This window comes from Eurosta solidaginis, chromosome 5 (assembly GCF_040869045.1).
Source record: "Eurosta solidaginis isolate ZX-2024a chromosome 5, ASM4086904v1, whole genome shotgun sequence".
Lineage (NCBI taxonomy): Eukaryota > Metazoa > Arthropoda > Insecta > Diptera > Tephritidae > Eurosta > Eurosta solidaginis.
This window is the reverse complement of record NC_090323.1, coordinates 63,666,765-63,689,459: the sequence shown is the minus strand read 5'-3', so window position 1 is coordinate 63,689,459 and position 22,695 is coordinate 63,666,765. Positions and strand designations below refer to the sequence as shown.

The window sequence follows — 22,695 nt, the reverse complement described above, 5'->3', positions numbered from 1 at the left end:
TAGTGTTGCCAGCTCCGCAACAATATCTTTTTAACTTGGTAGAAGATTATAAGGTGGTGACACGTCGACATAAATGCAAACAAACATACACTACCAATGTATTTTGTTTCGTAATTCTCTGAATAATTTGAAACTAATGTATTTAATTGGAACAAGTGCAGAATACATACATTTGTCAAAAAAAATAAAAAATTGGACTTTATAGAGATTTGTATGCTGATTCCAATGGTAATTCTGCGTAGAACACCTTTCTGCATAGGCGGCCTTCGGCCGCGCTTATAAAAAATAACCCTGGGCTACGCCATGCCAAGTCCGGGTGTGTGGTGTGTCCTTCTGTGTAGTACACCCTTCTGCGCAGCACCCCAAATAATATTAGACTACAATTATTAAAAGTGTTTTACAAAAACAAAATACATAAAGAGTGTATGTTTGTTTGAATTTATGTCGACGTGCCACCACCTTATAATGTTCTACCAAGATAAAAAGATATTGTTGCGGAGCTGGCAACACTATTCACCACCGTCATTTGTTTAATTGCAACAACGAAAAAAGCGACAATAGTACCGACGGGTTTTCCGCGAATAACTTTTAAACGAGATAAAAAATGTAGTTTCTGCTTTCGGATTCTGAATCTTGACGCAAATGTGCGTCTTTTGATACCGCTATCTACATGTGTGACCCGAATTTTAAGTGCAGGACTTCAGTTGAAATTTTACTAAATTTGGAAATTAAAAAGCTTATATTTTATAAACTAAGAGTTTCCTAGAGTTGCGGACAATGATGACGTTGCGGATGATAATTTTGTGACTTTTAGCATTGATGAACAGATTTGCAACTCTTTGTTTCGAGAGAGCGCTGTCAAAATGCACATTTTTTATAACATTTGTCAATGATGCATGGTACAATTACCAGGTAGAAGCATTAGCAAAAATGCAACCCTCCCGTGTATTTTGTTGTTGCCGCTGGAACATAAACTGTCAATCGGTCTTTCAATTTTTGTTGTCAAAAGTGATGGAAGAAGAAATGTCATTTGTAATTTTTGTCAACAACATAAAGAAGAATCTTTGCCGCTCACGAAATATATTCTTTCACACCGACGCAGCACACGCAGTTGGCAAAATTCCAATTAATACAATTAACATTGATTTAATGTCAATATTTGGCCATAAATTATATGGTCCAAAGGGTATTTGGGCACTTTATATACAGAGTGGATCTGGACAAGAGCGTGGTATACGTAGTGCTAATGTACCTGTACTGATTTGGTGCTGCATGTAGGCTATTTGCCTTAACAATTTGTAGTTATCTTTCTGATATTTGTTTTGGTTTTTAAGGAAAACGTGACCTACTGGCCGAATTGTATTCGGATTTAAGCCCAAAATATATTGGATTTACAACACCGCCAACAGGAACTGGTGCTGCATATAACGGTAGCGAAAGTGATGGGGGACTTCAAAAAAGAAGTACACGGCGCCGCGAATTGCTTATATATACTACAAGTCCAGATATAGGCTGTAGCGATAGTGAACTTTTGACTGATGCAACGACTACGAGACGTACACGTAACCAGGCAAATTTATTTTGTAGGACACAGAGCTTACCTTCAATTATCATTGGGATGATCTGTTTGGTAATGAGATAAAAGTTTGTTTATGTGGTGCTGTTAAATGCGCTGGTGAAATTGGTGGCAAAACAAAAGAAGAAATACCTTTTAAAGTGAGTTGTAACACAAAATTGCATAAATAATAAAAAAAGATAATATTCATTTTGGTTTTACAGGAGCATTCCACTATAACGGACGTCAGTAAGACAAAATCAGTTCATTAACGTAAAAGAAAACCCCTAAAAAGGCTGCGAAATCGCGTTGAGGAAGATAGTGAAAAAAAGATAATAAAAAACGTTCGGTAATTGTGCAGTTTAGGGGCCCCACCCTAAAATTTGTCCTTTTTTTTGAGTGAGGAATCAAAAGACGCGTATTCACGTCTAGATCAATAATCTGAAAGCGGAAGTTAACTTTTTTTACCCGTTCAAAAGATAATAACGAAAAACCGCCACGGTGATGCACAATTTTTTTTGTGGGTACAACAGAACAACAACCATATGCAAATCGCCAACTTCAACTGCAAATATCTCCGGACAGAGATACAATTTTTCTTTTCCGCCTTCGGATTATTGTTCTCGAGATTAATACGCGTCTTTTGATACCTCACTCAAAAATCTTGGCCCAACTTTAGGGTTGGGCCCCCAAACTGCACTACTACCAAACGTTCTTTGGTTAACGTGAAGATGGCTGAAGAAGTTCCAAATGCAACTAATACAAGCAGTGAAATGACAAATTTGGAAAAGCAAATTGAGGACAACACTACTGAAACGCCTACCGCTCATGACGAAAGGAATTATAATGCTGGTGTAAAGCCATAAAATTGCTGATGCGATGGAAAACATGAAATTGTACCTAGTATGAAGATTAATGAAAATGCAAGCTTACTATGTAGTAGGGCATGTTTTTCTTTCAATTATTTTTTGTTTGTGTAATTAATTCGAAGCTTCCTCACAAAATGTTTTTCTGAGTGTAAAACTCATTTCCGTGTAAACATTAGATTGATATTTGTTATTAATATGTTTACATACTTTTTGATTTCACAATAAATTTAAAATATCACAATTTCATTTCACAGAAAGAATGTTTAATGTATTAATTCGTAAAATGTTTGAAAAAACTGCGAAATATGAAATTTTCACAACAAATTAAATTCGTCTTTGCTCTAACAACCAGGAGGCTTTTGTATCAATTTAGGTTTTAGGCCGGATCTGGTATCGTTACCTGCTATGGCAAAAGTTCGGTTTTGAGTGTTTCCGTATCGGTTATACTCCGGTTTTGGTTTCTTGTCATTCCCTTTTTTCTATGTATTGCCCTGAAAATAACCATAATTTTAATAATATAATAATAAGGATATAAATAATCCAAAAGTAAATTTATCTAATATATAAAATTCTTCTGTCACGGTTTTAGAGGCTTAACTCCTCCGAAACGGCTGAACCGATTCTCATGAAATTTTGTGATCGTATTGGGTAGGTCTGAGAATCGGCCAACGTCTACCTTTTTTTCGCTACGTGCCTAGGGTCTTGAGAACAAAACGTGGACCCGGGTATCCCTAGAATGTGTTTATACAATATGGATATCAAATGAAAGCTGTTGATGAGTGCTATAGTACAGGATAATTTTCATACCCCTGGGTGACTAGGCTTTCGAGATATAGGCCAAAACGTGGACCCGGGTACCCCTAAAATGTGTGTGTATTATGGATATCAAATGAAAGCTGTTGTTGAGAGCTCTAAAGTTCATTGTTATATTCGGAGTCGCATCAACCTAGCAGAACTGATAAATATGCATGCGAAGCCGAAATAAAGACAAGAATTAATAATACCCACATACCTATTTACATACGTTCTATTCTATTTGCCTGACATTTCGTATATAAATTTGACTATATTAGTATTACGATGGAAGTATACCAGAGACGGACTGGGACTGGGATTAGGACTAGGACTGGGACTGAGACTGAGACTCGGAGTGGGACTGGGACTGAGACTCGGAATGGAACTGGAACAAAATACATACCACCCTCTGGGACTGGCAATAAGAGATGAAGAAGAAGGAGAAAAACTTGAGAAAATAGAGGAGACTGAGAAAGAGATAGAATGAGTCGAAGATGGAGATAAAGGGAAAAAGACGGAGGGAGGAGTGAATAAAAAGATTAGGAAAAAGTGTAGAGGGGTAGGGCAGAGTTAGACGGAAAAAGCTTATTAAAATGTATGCAGATAGGCCAAATTTAGGGCAGAAAAACGTCTGCCGGGTCTGCTAGTAATATGTAAAACATAATTGTCTATCAAATTTTTCTCTTGGTGGCCCTGATAAGGGCCGTTTTGCGTAGGTATAATTGATTCGCAATTTTTTCTCTTTGGTGGTTAGTGGTAGCCCTGATAAGGGCCGTTTTTCGTATATATAGTTTTTCAATCACATTTTGGAATCATATTTGAATCAAATGTGTTTACTTTAGGTGATCAAAAATTTATAATAATTTTTCATTCTGCTTTCTGAATCTTGTATGAATATGTATGTTGACTGAATAATGAATTTTATACTTGTTGAAATTTTACTTTTCATTAAAAATCTTTTTTTTTTTCGCATACACATATTTTTTCATGAAGCTAAAAAAAAATATATAAAAATTTTATTATTTATGCAGAAGATATTCATTATTCAAGACAAAAATAATGTAATGCTGCTTGTGAACGAAGATTTCCCCAACCATTTCTCTCCTTCAGCTTCCCAGAAAATACATAATGATTGGACAATACATAGGTTGTGAGCTATTTGAACCCCAGGTAAGTGAAACTATCTGGACATACCTGGATACGGCTTCAACATCCCGCAGTCGCAGGTGTATATCGGTCAAGTTTGTTTGCGAGTTAGCTGTGGTTCGACTAGCTCACTTTTGCATGCTTTCTTCCCCTGATGAAATAAGATTATTATGTAGTATCCTATTTTGAATGAGATATGAAGAATAAATGCATTATAATGGCATTCCAAAATGATTCAAAAATCTCAACCAAAACGATTGAAATATATTCACGAATATGATCAGAAAATGACTGTGAAAAGCAGTCAAATATTACTCTAAAACTATTAAAGCTCAATTTTACAATGATATCAAATATGAATAAAAAGCGTTTCGAAATAGGAATCATAAATGATTATTCAAGAATAATCACATTTATGGTACATTTTTCTCTAGACGATACGTTAATTTTCGAACAGAAAATGCTTTTAAATTTGAACGTTTTTAATCATCTTGGGGTATGATATTTAAATATTTTTTGATCAAAACTTTCAATAAATACTGGGTGCGAACTATTTTGTTTTAATTTGTAATGTTGAATACATAAATGGTTTTAAGCCCAATCCCAAGTTCTATGCACAAATAAAAGCTATGGTACTTTACTCCTAAGTTCTACGCATGCCAATTAGTATATATACAATACAAGGTAACGGAAAACACTTACCACGTAGCAACATCTTCTGCATCTGTCCTTCTGTAAAAACAGACTCCACGGCAGACATTACGATGGCCGTGTTGGCAATATTTCCTTTCAATTTTTCATTCTCCTCACGTAGCTTAAGATTTTCCACCCTCAAGCGGGTAATTTCTGATTCCATTGCACACTGGAGTAATATTTCACTAAATAAATTAAATTTATATGAGGTATTAGAAAGACTAAAATGTAAAGTGAATAAACTACGGGAACTTACTGCGTCTGGGTTTCACAGCTTATTTGTTGAACATCATGTATATCCGTTTGTGTGCTGCAGTTTTTCCGTGCCAAGTATTGGCTTTTCGCTCCAAACGTGTCACTTAAACAAAAAAAACCAAACATGTAGAAGGGACTTTATCAAATAACTTGCATATATTATCTTACTTTTCTTTCATATTAGAGATGAAAGGTTCACTTTGTAGCGGCGAAAGTATTGTCCGAAATTTTGGTAGATCACCGTAGGAATCACGGTTGGGGACGACGAGACAACTTTCGTTTTTAACAAACTCTTGATTAGTACTCCTAAGTCATAAATAAAATTATATTTCATTTTTTATCTTGCACCAATCGGGAAACTGAATACTTACATAAAAGCCGGTAAATATAGCGACGGAGTGGAGTTGGGCATCAAATTTACTCTTTGCGCTCCCACAATTAGGTCAGAGGCTTGAAACTGGAGCGAGCAAATGAAGCCGTTTTGCGGAAACTTAACGCCACAAGCCTTTTCCCAATTTTTTCTCTTCCTTGGATCTTGCGGGACTGTGAAAAGCTTCACACCCGCTTTCCCCTTCTAATATTGCACAAACAACACTTTCCCATATTTAAATATGCACAAAACACAAGTAAATTCTGTTTTCTTTCTTTACAAAAATTTGCAAAACATTTAAAAACCACTGCGTATTAAAAAATTTTCACATCAAAAGTAAATAAACGAAAAATGTAAACATAAACAAAGTTTGACATTTTATGACCACCTTCGAATGAAAAAACATGTAAAATGCAACTCTGATGCTTTTACCTGGTAATTGTACCATGTCAATGATGCTACTCCAAACAAAAATGAATGGATCTGAATATGGGGATTTTAGACACACATTTCGGCGATTATAGTTTCAATCATTTAATAAAATGATAGCCGAAAGATATTCATTTCTTTAAACTTATTTTACAATAATACGACTAGCTAGAGTCAAATATATACAAATCTAAGTAAAATTTACATTTTGATTAAATTAATTAGTCAAATATTGTAACGCATTCAAAGTGAAAACCATATATTCTTTTGAAATTTCAGTAAATCGGACCTAAGACATAATAGTTAACTTTATTTAGTGGATAGGGCTTATCCTACATGTCTGACGTTCCAGGTTATGTGATCAAAATGGACTGGTTGCATCGGGACTTCATATTTACAAAACCTGTTTTTAGTGATAACTTCTGAATGGGAAATAATATTTACCCTCCGCCTTCGAACTTATAATATTTACACTAAAACAAGTATTTTTATCCTTTTTCCCATAATTTTTGAACGCTATTCTATAGTTGCAGGTCAAACTAAATTTTACCGAAATTTTTGGCCCGTTTTTCATTTTAGCTGGCACATTTTTTGTTCTGGCACCCACTTCAGCTGGCGCGAGAGATTTATCTGTGATTGTTGCCAGCTCAAATTTGAGATAAATCCCTCGTGAGAGCGGAAAAATTGAGAGCGTAAACAAATGTTTCGTATCAAGTCAGAGGGGTCCCTCTACCCCTACAAATCAGCAAAAGTTTGAAAATCGTGACACCTTATATAAAATCCAACCCTAAGCCAGAGTGTACGAAGCATCCCATACACTTTTCCCACTGTGCGGAAGATGTGATCTTTCCATGTCAAGGTTTTGTTAAAAACTACACCTAGATTTTTTGCTGTGTCAACGTATTCTATAATAGTGTTGTCTAAAATTAAATTTTTCATTCCACTTTTATCTAGTGACCTTCTATGAATGACTATATATTTCGACTTCTTAGGGTTAAGACATAAGCCGTTCATAGAAGCCCACGTACCAATTTGACACAAATCGTAATTTAAGTTATTAATACATGAACTGGTACGATCACTAGGACAGCACATATACAATTGTACGTCGTCAGCATAAATGTGAATATTACAATACTTGAGAACACCAGGCAAATCGTTTATATATAAAACAAATAACAAGGGACCAAGGATTGAGCCTTGTGGGACACCTCTTAAAACACTGATGAAATCAGACTTTCTGCTACCAACACTTACTGCCTGAGTTCGGTCGGCCAAATACGATCTGATTAGAGCTGTTGCACAGTTGGAGAAATTAAATAGGTTGTCCAGCTTCTTGCAGAGAACGGTGTGGTCGACCGAGTCAAACGCTTTTGAATGGTCGAGAAGAGTTAGGAAAGCAGTAACATTTTTGTCAACTTGTTCTCGAATATCCTCTATCACCGATAGGAGCGCCGTTTTACAGCTACGATTTGACCTGAATCCAGACTGGGTTATTATCCTGCACATAAGTATTTATCTAGCAGTGCAAAATTCGTTCGACGACCTTGGAAAGGAAAGGCAGAATAGCTATAGGTCTAAACTCCTTGTTTTGCTTGGTATTGGGATTGCCTTAGCAACTTTCCAGCATTTGGGAAATACACAGGACGTCAGCACAGAGTTAACCAAGTAGGTTAAGTGAGGAAGGATTTTAGGAAGAATTATTTTTAAAAATTTCGGACATATACCATCGAACCCCATAGCATTAGACTTTACTGATGAATGGCTTGAACGACATCACAATCATCGACACTAGCAAACTCAAGAGGACCAACATCAACATTAGCGCGAATACAATAATTGTCAGCACATATATTGTCAGTTGAGATTGACAGATTTACAAAATTTATATTTATCTCGTTAATGTCTACATCACGGAGGACAGAAATATCACATTTGGATTTTCCGATAGCAATATCTTTGATCGACTTCCAGGTTTAATTCGAACTCAGAGCAGCACTAAACTTGTTATTATAAAATTTCTGCTTAGCTGACCTAATGGCTTTGTTTGCAGCGATCCTAGCTGCTTTGAAGCAGTTGTAAGCCTCCAGGGTTTTGTATCTTTTCCATCGTGAGTAAGCAAGGTTACGCTGGTGAATTAAGTGTTTTAAATTGGCACTAAACCAAGGGGTATTATTGTGTGTAGCAGCTTTGAGTTTCACTGGCACATGGTTGCCGAAAAGCCTAATAATATGGTTCTGTAGGAATGATGCCTGATCATCGACCGATTTCAGCGTACGAATCAAGCTCCATTCAACCGACTCCACCGCTGCATTAAGGGAACTGTAATCTATGCTTCTAAAATCACGATACGTAATGGAACATTGGATGTGAGACGTTTGAAAGTTGTAACTAAGAAATATCAGATCGTGTTTTGAAAAGCAAGATGCAGACAATTGATCGTAGTGGAGCAATTTCAGGGGATCATTCACAAAAAATAAATCCAGCAAAGAAGAATTTGAGTCAGTAAAGTGTGTAGGTGAAGTTAATTGGTGGGAAAAAGTCCAAGAGACTCCATACTTAGCTTTAGAGTTGAGTGGGTAATAGTGTTTTGCACGGATATAGATTTGGTCTCCAAACTGGAGTTGGACCCAACCAGGGTAATTTGTTATAAGCGCGGCCCAAGGCCGCCAATGCAGAAAGGTGTTCTGCGCAAAAATGCTATGGATCCCACCCCGATTTCGCAGCGCTCCTTTTTTTTTAAATATTGTATCGAATTTACTGCAATTCCCCTTACTTGCAATCTTCTGCTAACGTTGGAATCACTAAACTGTTGAATAAATAACTCCACTATTCAATAATGCAAAATTACCTTTATTAAAGTACTTCAAAATAACACTAATACTTCACAACTTATAGCTTGCTTAATCAAAACTGATTGTCGCGCCTCTACTGTTGGTGCTTTTATACTCTGTGATTTCTCGTTTGCATACTTCTAGGCTCTTCCAGAATTTACTTAGTTACTGCCATATAAATATAACTACAGATGAACGTGTATAGCTTCTCATATGCGCGTGTACTTGTGAGCGACACTTCCACAATTATAATTGCATACTTTTGGGAGCATCTCAGATAAGATATCTGCATGTGTTTGTGCGTCTCTTCTACGCTGCATGTGTGTACATATGTGTAGACATAGACATAATGACTGATCTATTGATGTGCATATAAGTCACTGCTTAGCATCGGCTTAGAGATTATTGTATCCCTTAGTGTTGCTAATATTCGTCACAATATCTCTTGACAGAAATAAAATTTTGAACTTCCGCTTACGGATTCGTGGTTCTGGGATGAAAGCGCGTCTTTTGACATCTCTCCCGATATTTTTGGTTGAGTTTTAGCAGCTGTGAGCTAAAGTAAGGAATTACCAAGGCAGTCGGTTCTATGTACCGGAGCGACTCGGGATTTTTCCCGACCAAGGACTGTCATTTCAGTGTGACCCCATTTAATTTGTTTCGTCCGTCCCACAAATTGTCATCCTCCCAGCAGCTCCTTGCAGCAGGACTGCTACATATCCTCTTACTCCGCGAAGGTATCGAACCCAATCCGGGTCCGTCTCCTGACCCCGGTCATGAAAAATGGTTTTGCTGCATTTGCCAGAAAAGAATCTTTTTAGGACGGTCATACTCTGTTCAGTGTGTCTCGTGCAAGCGATGGTTGCATCGGACAGGTTGTTCTGGGCTTGATCCCAAAACCCGACGTCCACGTAACTTTTATAAATCTTTTGTGGCTCCTTGCTGCTCACGCCCAAGGGCGTCCCGTAGTCTACGCCTAAGCGTATCCCCACTACCTTCCAGCAGCTTCGCTGCTCAGCAAGCCACAACAAGTACCCGCTGCTGCTCGCGCCCCACGGCGCCAACAACTCAAACAGCTGATACCACTCATGACTACTACCTTCGTAGTAGAGCTGGTAGCAATGCTGAGCATCAGCCCCTGCCCCCGTCTTCTTCTCCCCCCCTCTTTTCTGGCAGCAATCGTGCAGGTCAGGGAAACAGACTCTTAGTCCCTGCCTCCGTTTGCACCGTCTGCCAGCACAGAATATATAGGTTTGCGACATCCGCTCAATGCAGCTCCTGCCTTGGGTGGTGCCACTTTCCTAGATGTTCTGGTCTCCGCGACGGCAACCCCCCGACGGGTTTCATCGCGCCATGTTGCCAGGTCGCAAACCCAAATCATCCGGGTACCCCAATGCTTGCCCAAGGGCGCCCAGTCCCAAGGCCACAACAGCAATTGCGTCCTGGCCTTCCACAACCTAGGCGTAGTCAACCCTCACTTACCCCTAGAGTGGCGGCGTCACCCCTCATGCACTTCAGAATTCTGCAGTTCAACTGTAATGGACTAACTGGGAAGATTACGGAGATAGTCGATTTCATGAAGCGGCACAACATCCGCATTGCTGCGCTTCAAGAGACTAAACTAACAGCAAGATCTGCATTGCAGACCTGCTCTGGTTATAATGTCCACAGGAAAGACCGCGAGAGCGGAAATGGAGGCGGCCTCGCGTTTATTATACGCCACTCTGTGCAATATCATATATTTGAGCCTGGTATCGACCGCAGTGACAATGTCTTAGAACGTCAAGGCCTATCTGTCCGGTCAGTCGATGCAAATCTAGAAATCATCAACATCTACATCCCTCCTGTCACCTGTTGCCCCAGTGGATACCGCCCTAATATCGAGGCCTTACTCACTGGCAACAATCGCATTATCTTAGGCGATTTCAATGCCCATCACGACCTATGGCATTCAAACTTGCGGGCGGACAGTAGGGGTGAGATGTTGGCGGATCAAATAGACGAAACGACGTTCTGCACAATAAACGGAGACGCCCCCACACGTATGGTAGGAAGCTGTCATAGCTCGCCAGATATCTCAATCGTGAGCGCAGAACTCGTAAACTGCGTCAACTGGCAGCCGATGGTAACATTGGCATCCGACCACCTGCCCATACTTATTTCGTTCGAGCGTACTGCCGACTTCATCGTCACCGAAAAACGCACTTTCATAAACTTCAAAAAAGGAAAGTGGGAAGAATATAAATCTGCAACAGACAGCAGCTTTGCTGCCCTCCCTATCCCGACTGATGCCCGCCAAAGGGAGCGTGCCTTCCGTAAGGTCATTGAATCCGCCTCGGCACATTTCATTCCCGCCGGGAGAATTCCCGAAATCCGGCCCCACTTCCCGGCGGAGGCCGCGAACTTAGCGAGGGAACGCGACCTTATAAGACAGCTTGATCCAGGCGACCCCCAAATAAGGGATATAAACCAACGCATCAGATTGCTTGTGGACGAACACAAGCGGGCGAAATGGGAAGAGCACCTAAGAGGTTGTAACCTCTCTACCGGTGTAGGTAAACTTTGGTCCACCGTAAAGTCCCTATCGAATCCGACTAAGCACAAAGACAAAGTTTCCATCGCCTTTGGCGATAAGGTGCTGTCGGATGCGAAAAAATGCGCGAGCGCTTTCTGCCGACAATATATAATGCATCCTACGGTCGACAAAGATAGACGGAGAGCCAATAGACACGCACATAAACACAAACTCAGCGCGTCACCAATTACCATCACCGCTAGAGAGGTTGAGGACGCCATTGGTCGCGCTAAACCATCCAAAGCAGTGGGCCCAGACGGCATAGCCATGCCGATGCTTAAAAACCTAGGGAAAGAGGGTTTCAAATACTTAGCGCATGTCTTCAACCTGTCTCTTTCCACCTTTGTCATACCCGAGAAATGGAAAATGGCCAAGGTGGTCCCGCTACTAAAGCCTGGGAAACCAGCTAACGTAGGTGAGTCATATCGTCCGATATCTCTCCTATCGCCAGTGGCAAAGACGCTTGAAGCCATTTTGCTCCCTTATTTCCAAGCACATTTGCAGCTAGCCCCTCATCAGCATGGCTTCAGAAAACTCCATAGCACTACCTCCGCGCTAAATGTCATTAGCACCCAGATAAATTGCGGTTTGAATCAATATCCCCACCATAGAACAGTACTCGTAGCGTTAGACCTATCGAAAGCTTTTGATACGGTCAACCATGGCTCGTTACTGCAAGACCTGGAAGGGTCCACCCTTCCCCCATGTCTTAAAAGGTGGACCGCAAATTATCTGGGTGGTCGGCAGGTATCGGTGCAATTCAGAAACGAAACATCAAAACAAAGGAGAATTAAACAAGGGGTGCCACAAGGTGGTGTCCTATCCCCGCTTTTGTTTAATTTCTACATATCTAAGCTACCTTCACCACCGGAAGGAGTCACAATCGTTTCCTACGCCGATGACTGCACAATAATGGCCACAGGCCCAGGCCCAAAGATCGATGAGCTATGCAATAAAATAAACGGCTATCTCCCTGATCTCTCCAGTTTTTTCGCCTCGCGAAACCTGGCATTGTCACCGACTAAATCTTCCGCGACCTTATTTACAACATGGACGCCCCAAATGTCGACCATATTGAACATCCACGTCGTTGGCACTACGCTACCGACTGTCCTACACCCCAAAATCTTGGGTGTGACGTTTGATCATGATCTACATTTTGGTGCGCACGCAACCGCAATTGTTCCAAGAATTCAGAGCCGTAATAAAATCCTCAAATCCCTTGCTGGCAGTACCTGGGGAAAAGATAAAGAAACGCTCTTGACCACATACAAAGCAATTAGCCAGCCGATTACGTGCTACGCGTCACCCATATGGTCGCCAAGCCTAAAAACCACCCACTGGAAGAAACTACAGGCCTGCCAAAATACTGCTCTCAGAATCGCCACGGGCTGTCTTCTTATGTCCCCAGAACACCATCTGCATAATGAGGCGAGAATACTCCCCATCAGGGAGAGAAATGAGATGCTGACTAAACAGTTTCTGTTGAATACCCAGAAACCTGGGCATCCCAACAGACATCTGATTGACGAACCAGCACCGCCTAGGGGCCTAAGGAGTCATCTCCGTAAGCATTTTGAGGAAATACGGCACCTGAGAACCCAGCCGTATGAAGCGGAAAAACACAAGCAGGTCCTTGGTGAACTCCATAGACAGGCGTTGGACCTTTATGTCGGGAATTGCCCGGTGAATCCAGTACTTGAAGAAATATATCCAGAACTCGCAGAAGAGGAACGCATACTCCCCAGGGAAACGCGTGTCACTCTTGCTCAACTTCGTTCTGGATACTGTAACAGGTTAAACTCTTACCTATCCAGAATCAACCCCGACATACAAAATGTATGCCCTGCTTGCAATGTGTCCCCACATGACACCAACCATCTCTTTAATTGTAATGTGGAACCAACGCCTCTAACACCCCTTTCCTTATGGTCCACCCCTGTTGAAACGGCAAGTTTCCTTGGACTCCCGTTAGAGGATATTGATGACAATTTGTGATCGGTCGCGCCTGTTGGGTGGGGCGAGCATTGCTACAACAACAACAACAACAACCAAATGTCGCTCTCGCAGACGGAACTCGTTATTTCCGTTGGTTTTGAATTTGTTTAGGTAAAAGCCTAGAACAGAGGTCGACTGCTTATAAGCGTCGGGAGAGGTGTAAAAACCCGCGTATTGACCTTGACAACAATAACCCGACGGTGGAAAAGAAAAATTGTATCTCTGGAGATAGTTTAAGTAGGATATTACCTAACAATTACCCTATAAGGTTCATTCAAACAGCAAATGGTGAATTCCTAACCCGTGAATTTACAAGTTTTGACAAATCATACTGAAAATCGTCGTTGCTTCTTTTCTGTAACCGACCTAAGTTTGCACATATATATTTGTTTTTTTATATATATTTCTCATATTGCCGTTTTTTTTGGAGTGTATCACCACTTCTTTTACACACGCTTTCGTATGTAAATATTTACGTTTTCACCTGACACTTTGGCGCCATAATATATGTATAAAATGTCAACGCTGGGTTTGCTTACTACATTTTTCGTCTGGGAATAAAAGGATAAAAGGTGTGCGCACAAAATTTTCACCCATCGTGAATTTGTGAAAAAATATTTTACTATTTTAAATTGAGGAAAGAAGAATCCCTTAACAGTTGATTTATCAAGTTGGAGTTAAGAGCAATCGACATCGGGTCCGTGTGCTTTGTGTACTTAGGGTGTAGGCAGTGTTACATTTACGCGACTGGTAAACTGGAAAAGGGAACATATAAAATATTTAGGGTAAAAATTGATTGTACCCAAAGTTCAAGTATAATAATCTGTTAAATATAAATTACAATGGCTACTGGTGGTGGCGGCACGGGGGCAACTGGGTTAAATTGTAACACTAACAGCAGTGGCGGCTCTGGACCCAATGCCAATTTACAGGCTCTGCAAACATTCCATCAGCGTTGCGGAAGGCGTATAACACTTTCTAATGGTAACCGTACTGCAGCACGTTCTGTGAGAGATTTCAGTCATGCGCTTGTCTTCAGTGCAGATCCGTTAATAGACGACGTCCTGTTTGAAGTGGTCATAGAAAAAAAGGTAACAGAAATATTTTCTACGACCATTTCATTTTCTAATTTACATATTCTAGAATCACTCTTGGGGCGGTAGTATTGAGATTGGTGTAACAGTAGAATCACCAGAAAAGCTTGAGCTGCCTTCTTGTGCAACAGCCATGCGTAACGGTACTTGGGTAATGTCTGGCATTGATGTACGCAAAGATGGAGTCTGCCTAATTGAATTTTATGGCACCGATCTGGAGACTCTAGGCGAACGCGATCGTGTTGGTGTAATGCGTACGTCCACCAATGAACTAGTATTCTATGTTAATGGTGAACCTCAAGGCATAGCTGCGCGAAATATGCCGAAGACATTATGGGCTCTTGTGGATCTGTATGGTCGTTGTGTTCAGGTGTCAATATGCCCAACGGATGTTGGTGGATCAGGGGTAAGGCTATTTTGGTTATATTTGTATTTATTTATTTAAAAGGGTCATATATCATAGTGTCTTAAGAAACGAATATAGACAAAAAGATAGAATTGCAACCGAAAACACTCTTCTCTTAAGTGTCGAGAAAAGAAACTAGTTAGGATACACATACCTAGCAGGCCTGTCTGATTGACAGTTTTTGTTCGAGTATGTATTATGTCTTTATTGTTCTACGAACCATTCGATAACGTAGGAAAGGGGCTCAATGAGTTGTATAACGAAACCTCTTCAAAGGACCGTCAGCACAATTTAAAGCTTCTCCAACCCAATTGTTAACGTCATTTACGCGAGGCGAATCCCGAAGAAGGATAAACATTGTTATACCAAATCACTACAGTGATGGTCGGGCTAGTAACTTAATGGTTTTACACCTTTTTCAGTTTTAGTTAAGAAAGTTGCAATTAAAGTTCAGAAAGTTACAATTAGATTTCAGAATTTTCATTTGAAGTTCAGATTTTACATTTCAGCTTCAGTTATATTTTCTGAAATTCAATTCAATTGAACTACAAATAAAAATTCTGAAATTAAATTCTAATTTTCTGAGCTTCGAATGTTATTTTCTGAACTTCAATTGCAATTTTATGAACTTAACCCAGATATGCCGACGGAACTCCTGGTGAAGCAATTTCCATAATTTTTTTTAATACCGTTCTTTTAAAATAAAATATTACAGAAATTAAGATAAAATTTAAAAAAATATTTTTAAACGATTTTGTAGGGTGTACTACATGTAGTACGCTAGGCACATACACAAGGAAAAAGTAGTAATTTTTGGTTATATAGGAACAATTGTTTTTATTCTTCTAGAGTACTTATTATTTCATTTAAATTGGGTGTACCTCAATTTCTACAACTATTTTTAGTAAAAATATACAAAAAACAGAACAAAACAAAATAGGCTTAAATATTTTTTTCTTACCGATTACGCGACATCTACACACTTGACAATTTCACAAAACTCGCTTTTTTGATATTAAGAAAGGCAATCAAGGAATTGCAACAGAAATTTTTTTCAAAGCAAACTATGATGCCTGTTTTGTACAGTAGCACAGCGACAGGTTGGTTACTTAGTTTAAATTACTGTTTACGAAATATTTTGAAAATAACAGGTGTTCTACATGCAATACGCTCGGCATATCTGGGTTAAACTGAAAAAGGTATAGTTTCCGAATTATAAATATAATAGGGATGCTGCTGTTAAAGGGTTAGGCTCCAATTACAATTGAAAAGAAGGTTGGTGTCATGTGGGGACACATTGCAAGCGGGGTATACATTTGGGACGTCCATGTTGTAAATAAGGTCGCGGAGGATTTAGTCGGTGATAAAGCCAAGTTTCGCGAGGCTAAACAACTGGAGAGATCAGGGAGGTAGCCGTTTATTTTATTGCATAGCGCATCGATCTTTGGGCCTGGGCCTGTGGCCATTATTGTGCTGTCATCGGCGTAGGAAACGATAGTAACTCCTTCTGGTGGCGAAGGTAGCTTAGATATGTAGAAATTAAACAAACGTGGGGATAGGACACCACCCTGTGGCACCCCCTGTTTAATTCATCTTGGTTTTGATGTTTCATTTCTAAATTGCACCAATGCCTGCCGACCACCCAGATAATTTGCGGTCCACCTTTTAAGACATGGGGGAACGGTAGACCCTTCCAGGTCTTGCAGTAACGTGCCCTCTTAGTGAATTTATTATTATTATTATTATTATATTTCTTTATTACGGTCTTTAAGACCTAGTTGATGTTAATTAAACATTTGTATCATTAAATATTAAGTGTTTTACAATATAAAAATAATTTTACTTTAAACATTAATATTTTCACAATCTTTTATCTCAGTAGGTAGTTCATTGTACATTTTGTACCCAGTGTATTCTAAAGTCTTCTTTGCGAACTCTGTTCTTACTCTAGGCAGTCTTATATTATTGCAGTATCTAGTTCCATAGCTATGGATCTCGTGATTATATAATATTTTATTGCTCAGGTAACTCGGTAGCATTCCTAATCTTACATGATGTATAAATTTCAAAGTGAAGTAACTTATTGACTGTTTTATACTAAGCCAGTTTAACCGATTCAGCATTATAGTTTTTGATGTTCTTGGGGGACATTTCAATATAAATCGCATTGCTTTTTTTTCTTGTATTTGTAGTCTTTTAATTTGCATATCACTCGCTATCAGCAGAATTGTAGGACAGTATATAAAGTGCGGCTCAATAATTGAACATACACCATTATTTTATGACGTTGACTAATATCTTTTCATGTTCTGTACATGAATCCTATTTTCTGCGCAATTTTCCTTTCAAGATAATTTATATGTTCTCCAAAATTCAGGTTTTCATCAATTACAACTCCTAAGTACTTCATTTCATTTCCTCTTTGAATTAAATTGTTTTTTATCTTCAGGGTTATATTGTTTAAATCGTTATTACGTATGACGTTCTGGTTTTTGCAAAATACCATGAACTTAGTCTTATCTATATTTAACTTAAATTTTTTAAGGCACAACCAGTTGTATAGAGAGTCAAGATCTTCTTGTGCTTTTTGCATTGCACAGTCGGCATATTTCTCACTGATGATGAGCAGTGCATCATCCGCAAAAAGACGTATATTGCAATATTTTAAGCATTTTTTTATATCATTTATGTACAATGTAAATAGTATCGGTGCAAGTACTGAACCTTGTGGCAATCCGATATCTACATCCACAACCGATGAGACTGCGTTTCCATTTACCGTCCTTTGCTTTCTGTCACTGAGATAACTTCGGAACCAATCCAAAGTCTGTCCTCTGACACCAGTTTTGAAAAAAACATTCAACAATTTCCGTCTATCAACTGTTTCAAAGGCCCGTTTCAAGTCTAAGAAGACAGACACCACAACTTTTTTATCTGATATATCTTCTTTCCATTCTGCAATAACCATGTTGAGTGCTGTTTCACAAGAATGGCTCTTCCTGAATCCAGACTGTTCTGGTATAATAACTTTGTGCTTTTCTAGGTATGCCACCAATTGATTATTCACCACCATTTCAATAATTTTCTCATCTGAGGGTAACGTATTGATTGGCCGTAGCTCTTCCGGTTTCACTGTATTTTTTACTTTTTCCACAGGTACTATTGTTGAAACTTTCCAGCAGTTTGGAACAATGCCATTATTTAGGGACTCATTTATTATGTCTTTGTAAAAGTTACCAATGTACGTCATGGAATCCTTGAAAACACTCTCAGATAAAAGCTTTTCTCCGCCATATTTATTTTTAAAAGCTTTTGTGATATTCATTATATCATCTAACACAATGTCAGTGAAAAGAAATGGTTCTATTGCGATCGAACGATCAACGTTTAGTTCGGATGCAGTAGGCACTTCTTCAATACTATCACTAATTTCGACTATGCTCTGTACAAACAAATTGTTTAGGGCTATATGATATGATAGCTATATGATACTCATTATCGAGGCATTCGCCATGTATTACTATCTTAGTGATATGTTTTTTGTTATCTGTAAGCTCTGCGAGGTCTTTCAGACACTTCCACATCCGCTTCATGTTATTGCTGTGAACTCTGCCTTCCATATACATCTTCTTCTTATACCTAATTGTACTTTTGTATATTTTCTTTAATACATTGTATTCATCCCAGTATCCTGTTTCTGTGGCAATTTTATATAGGTCAAGTTTTCTTTTATGGAGAGCTGTAAGCTCACGGTCATACCATTTATTTCTCAGTTGTATTTTTGTTCTCTTCACATATGTCAGTGCTTGCATTACTTCAGTAAGAATATTGTTCAGTGCTGTAGTTTTATTTTCTACTCCCGCATTCCGCATAAAGCTAAAATTGCATGTTCTTAGCTTATTTAAAAGGTTTTCGGAACTATAGTATTCACATGAGGTAAAAGTAGAGTAACTTCTCATTTTGCAAAACTTTGTTGTTGGCACTTTGAAATTAATTGTTTCATGATCCGAAATTCTATAAAAAAAAATTCTATATTCAACTATATTTTCCGACCTAACTTGATCATTATTACTAAAGAGCAAGTCAATTTTGGTAGAAGAGTTCTCTGTTATTCTCGTATTGAAATTAATTCTTTGAGTTCACTGAGGACTTGCTTGTGTTTTTAGCATGTTGTTGTTGTTGTAGCGAAAAGGACACTCCCCGAAGACCTTGGAGAGTGTTATCGAGTTGATGGTCCTTTGCCGGATGCAGATCCGGTACGTTCCGGTACCAAGCCCGATCATCTCGGGAACGATTTGTTATGACCACATGCGACCTTCTAGGCCATTTCGGCCTCCCACCCCCTAGATCCATGAGGAGTCCGGGGTCGCCAGAGCCTCGACTGTTAATGAAACAGGATTCGCCACGGATAGGTGAGGTTGACAATTGGGTTTGGAGAAACTATATATTGCGCTGGCAACCTGAAAAGGCTGCGCTACACAACCCCTTGAATCTCGTATTTCAGTCGCCTCTTACGACAGGCATACCTACCGCGGTTAAATTCTAACATCCTAATCCGCTGGGACGGCGACCGTGGTGTGATGGTAGCGTGCTCCGCCTACCACACCGTATGCCCTGGGTTCGCACCCCGGGCAAAGCAAATTCAAAATTTTAGAAATAAGGTTTTTAAATTAGAAGAAAATTTTTCTAAACGGGATCGCCCCTCGGCAGTGTTTGGCAAGCGCTCCGGGTGTATTTCTGTCATGAAAAGCTCTCAGTGAAAACTCATCTGCCTTGCAGATGCCGTTCGGAGTCGGCATAAAACATGTAGGTCCCGTCCGGCCAATTTGTAGGGAAAATCAAGAGGAGCACGACGCAAGTTGGAAGAGAAGCTCGGCCTTAGATCTCTTCGGAGGTTATCGCGCCTTACATTTATTTTTTTTTTATTTTTTAATCCGCTGGGGGAGAGGGGGCGGGTGTTTTTAGCATCAAACGGCTGTGTTCTCAGGTGTCGTATTGCCTCATAATGCTTACGGAGATGACCCCTTAAACCCCTTCAATCAGATGTCTGTTGGGATGCCCAGGTTTCTCGGTATTTTACAGAAACTGTTTGGTTAGCATTTCATTTCTCTCCCTAATGGGAAGTATTCTCTCCTTATTATGTAGATGGTGTTCTGGGGACATAAGAAGTAGTCTTTAGGCTTGGCGACCATATCGGGGACGGGTAGCATGCAATCGGCTTGCCAATTTCTTTGTAAGTGGTCACGAGCGTTTCTTTATCTTTACCCCAAGTACTGCCAGCAAGAGATTTGAGGATTTTATTGCGGCTCTGGATTTTCGGTACAATTGCGGCTGCATGTTCACCAAAATGTAGATCCTGATCAAACGTCACACACAAGATTTTGGGATGTGAGACAGTCGGTAGCGTAGTGCCATTGACGTGGATGTTCAAAATGGTCGACATTTGGGACTTCCATGTTGTAAATAAGGTCGCCTATGATTTAGTCGGTGATAATGTGAGGTTTCGCGAGGCGAAAAAACTGGAGAGATCAGGGAGGTAGTCATTTATTTTGTTGCAAAGCTCATCGATCTGTGGGCCTGGGCCCGTGGCCATTGTTGTGCAGTCATCGGCGTAGGAAACGATAATGACTCCTTCTGGTGGCGAAGGTAGCTTTGATAGGTAGAAGTTAAGCAAAAGTGGGATAGGACACCACCCTGTGTCACCCCTTGTTTAATTCTCCTTGGTTTGGATGTTGCATTCCTGAATTGCACCGATGCCTGCCGACCACACATATAATTTGCGGTTCACCTTTTAAGACTTGGTGGAAGGGTAGACCCTTCCATCTAACGTGCAGTAACGTGCCATGGTTGACCGTACCAAAAGCTTTTGATAGGTCTAGCGCAACGAGTACTGTTCTATGGTGGGGGGCATTTAGCGCGGTGGATGTGCTATGAAGTTTTCTAAAGCCATGCTGATGACAGGCTAGTTGCAAATTTGCTTTGAAATAGGGGAGCAAAATGGCTTCAAGTGTCTTGTCTACTGGCGATACCATACGAGTGGGGGCGTCTCCGTTTATTGTGCATAACGTTGTTTCTTGTTCTTGTTGTTGTTGTAGCAATGCTTCGCCCCACCTAACAGCCGCGACCGATCACAAACGTCAAGGCCTATCTGTCCGGTCAGGCGATGCAAACCTAGAAATCATCAACATCTACATCCCTCCTGCCACCTGTTGCCACAGTGGATACCGCCCTAATATCAGGGCCTTACTCACTGGCAACAATCGCATTATCTTAGGTGATTTCAATGCCCATCATGATCTATGGCATTCAAACTTGCGGGCGGACAGTTGGGGTGAGATGTTGGCGGATCAAATAGAAGAAACGACGTTCTGCACAATAAACGGAGACGCCCCCACACGTATGGTAGGAAGCTGTCACAGCTCGCCAGATATCTCAATAGTGAGCGCAGAACTCGTAAACTGCGTCAACTGGCAGCCGATGGTAACATTGGCATCCGACCACCTGCCCATACTTATTTCGCTTGAGCGTACCGCCGACTTCATCGTCACTGAAAAACGCAATTTCATAAACTTCAAAAAAGGAAAGTGGGAAGAATATAAATCCTTTACAGACAGCCGCTTTGCTGCCCTCCCTATCCCGACTGATGCCCGCCTCAGCATATTTCATCCCCGCCGGGAGAATTCCCGAAATCCGGCCCACTTCCCGGCGGAGGCCGCAAACTTAGCGAGAGAACGTGACCTTATAAGACAGCTTGATCCAGGCGACCCCCAAATAAGGGATATAAACCAACGCATCAGATTGCTTGTGGATGAACACAAGCGGGCGAAATGGGAGGATCACCTAAGAGGTTGTAACCTATCTACCGGTGTGGGTAAATTTTGGTCCATCGTAAAGACCCTATCGAATCCGACTAAGCACAAAGACAAAGTTTCCATCGCCTTTGGCGACAAAGTGCTGTCGGACGCGAAAAAATGCGCGAGCGCTTTCTGCCGACAATATATAATGCATCCTACGGTCGACAAAGATAGACGGAGAGCCAATAGACACGCACATAAACACAAATTCAGCGCGTCACCAATCACCATCACCGCTAAAGAGGTTGAGGACGCCATTGGTCGTGCTAAACCATCCAAAGCAGTGGGCCCAGACGGCATAGCCATGCCGATGCTTAAAATCCTAGAGCAAGAGGGTTTCAAATATTTAGCGCATGTCTTCAATCTGTCTCTTTCCACCTTTGTCATACCTGAGAAATGGAAAATGGCCAAGGTGGTCCCGCTACTAAAGCCTAGGAAACCAGCTAACATAGGTGAGTCGTATCGTCCGATATCTCTCCTATCGCCAGTGGCACAGACGCTTGAAGCCATTTTGCTCCCTTATTTCCAAGAAAATTTGCAGCTAGCCCCTCATCAGCATGGCCTCAGAAAACTCCATAGCACTACCACCGCGCTAAATGCCATTAACACCCAGATAAATTGCGGTTTAAATCAATACCGCCACCATAGAACAGTACTCGTAGCGCTAGACCTATCAAAAGCTTTCGATACGGTCAACCATGGCTCGTTACTGCAGGACCTGGAAGGGTCTACCCTTCCCCCATGTCTTAAAAGGTGGACCGCAAATTATCTGGGTGGTCGGCAAGCATCGGTGCAATTTAGAAACGAAACATCAAAACCAAG

The 22,695-nt window shown here is 40.4% G+C and overlaps 2 protein-coding genes and 1 long non-coding RNA gene across 8 annotated transcripts in view; 2 read left to right on the top strand and 1 right to left on the bottom strand.

Annotated features, from left to right (window-relative positions):
- Nucleotides 1–22,695, top strand: part of Neurl4 (neuralized E3 ubiquitin protein ligase 4) — a 117,197-nt gene that overhangs the window by 7,268 nt on the left and 87,234 nt on the right. Inside the window, exons 1-2 of one of the 4 annotated variants that reach the window (XM_067787675.1) lie at nt 14,029–14,610; nt 14,663–15,019. The exons of the other annotated variants lie outside the window; for them this stretch is intronic. Of the exons in view, the coding sequence (XP_067643776.1) occupies nt 14,362–14,610; nt 14,663–15,019 (606 nt within the window). The 5' untranslated portion in view covers nt 14,029–14,361. Of the gene's footprint in view, nt 1–14,028; nt 14,611–14,662; nt 15,020–22,695 lie in introns of those variants that run through there. 4 annotated transcript variants of the gene reach the window in all.
- On the top strand, nt 533–2,753 carry LOC137252254 (uncharacterized). The gene is made up of 3 exons (XR_010953487.1): nt 533–1,274; nt 1,335–1,716; nt 1,780–2,753. It is a non-coding gene; the product is annotated as an uncharacterized lncRNA (long non-coding RNA).
- LOC137252253 (uncharacterized) lies at nt 2,505–6,000 on the bottom strand. 3 transcript variants are annotated; one of them, XR_010953486.1, is made up of 6 exons: nt 5,685–6,000; nt 5,482–5,619; nt 5,315–5,416; nt 5,068–5,243; nt 4,414–4,516; nt 2,505–2,915 (listed from the first exon to the last, which is right to left on the bottom strand). XR_010953486.1 is itself a non-coding variant. In XM_067787699.1 (6 exons), exons 1-5 carry the CDS (start codon nt 5,723–5,725, stop codon nt 4,457–4,459), a joined length of 546 nt encoding a protein of 181 aa, XP_067643800.1. In that variant the 5' UTR covers nt 5,726–6,000; the 3' UTR covers nt 2,505–2,915; nt 4,414–4,456. The 3 variants fall into 3 exon arrangements, 2 of the variants coding, with proteins under 2 accessions (XP_067643800.1, XP_067643801.1); XM_067787699.1 differs by having other exon boundaries at nt 4,414–4,545; XM_067787700.1 differs by lacking the exon at nt 4,414–4,516.

Bases quoted from the DNA above. Each gene is read 5' to 3' on its own strand.
- LOC137252253 (XM_067787699.1), bottom strand. From the start codon at position 5,725: ATGCCCAACTCCACTCCGTCGCTATATTTACCGGCTTTTAT. The intron at 5,417-5,481 runs GTAAGATAATAT...TTTTTGTTTAAG, and splicing joins ATCTCTAATATGAAAGAAAA to TGACACGTTTGGAGCGAAAA. The intron at 4,546-5,067 runs GTAAGTGTTTTC...CATTCAAAATAG, and splicing joins GCAGAAGATGTTGCTACGTG to GATACTACATAATAATCTTA.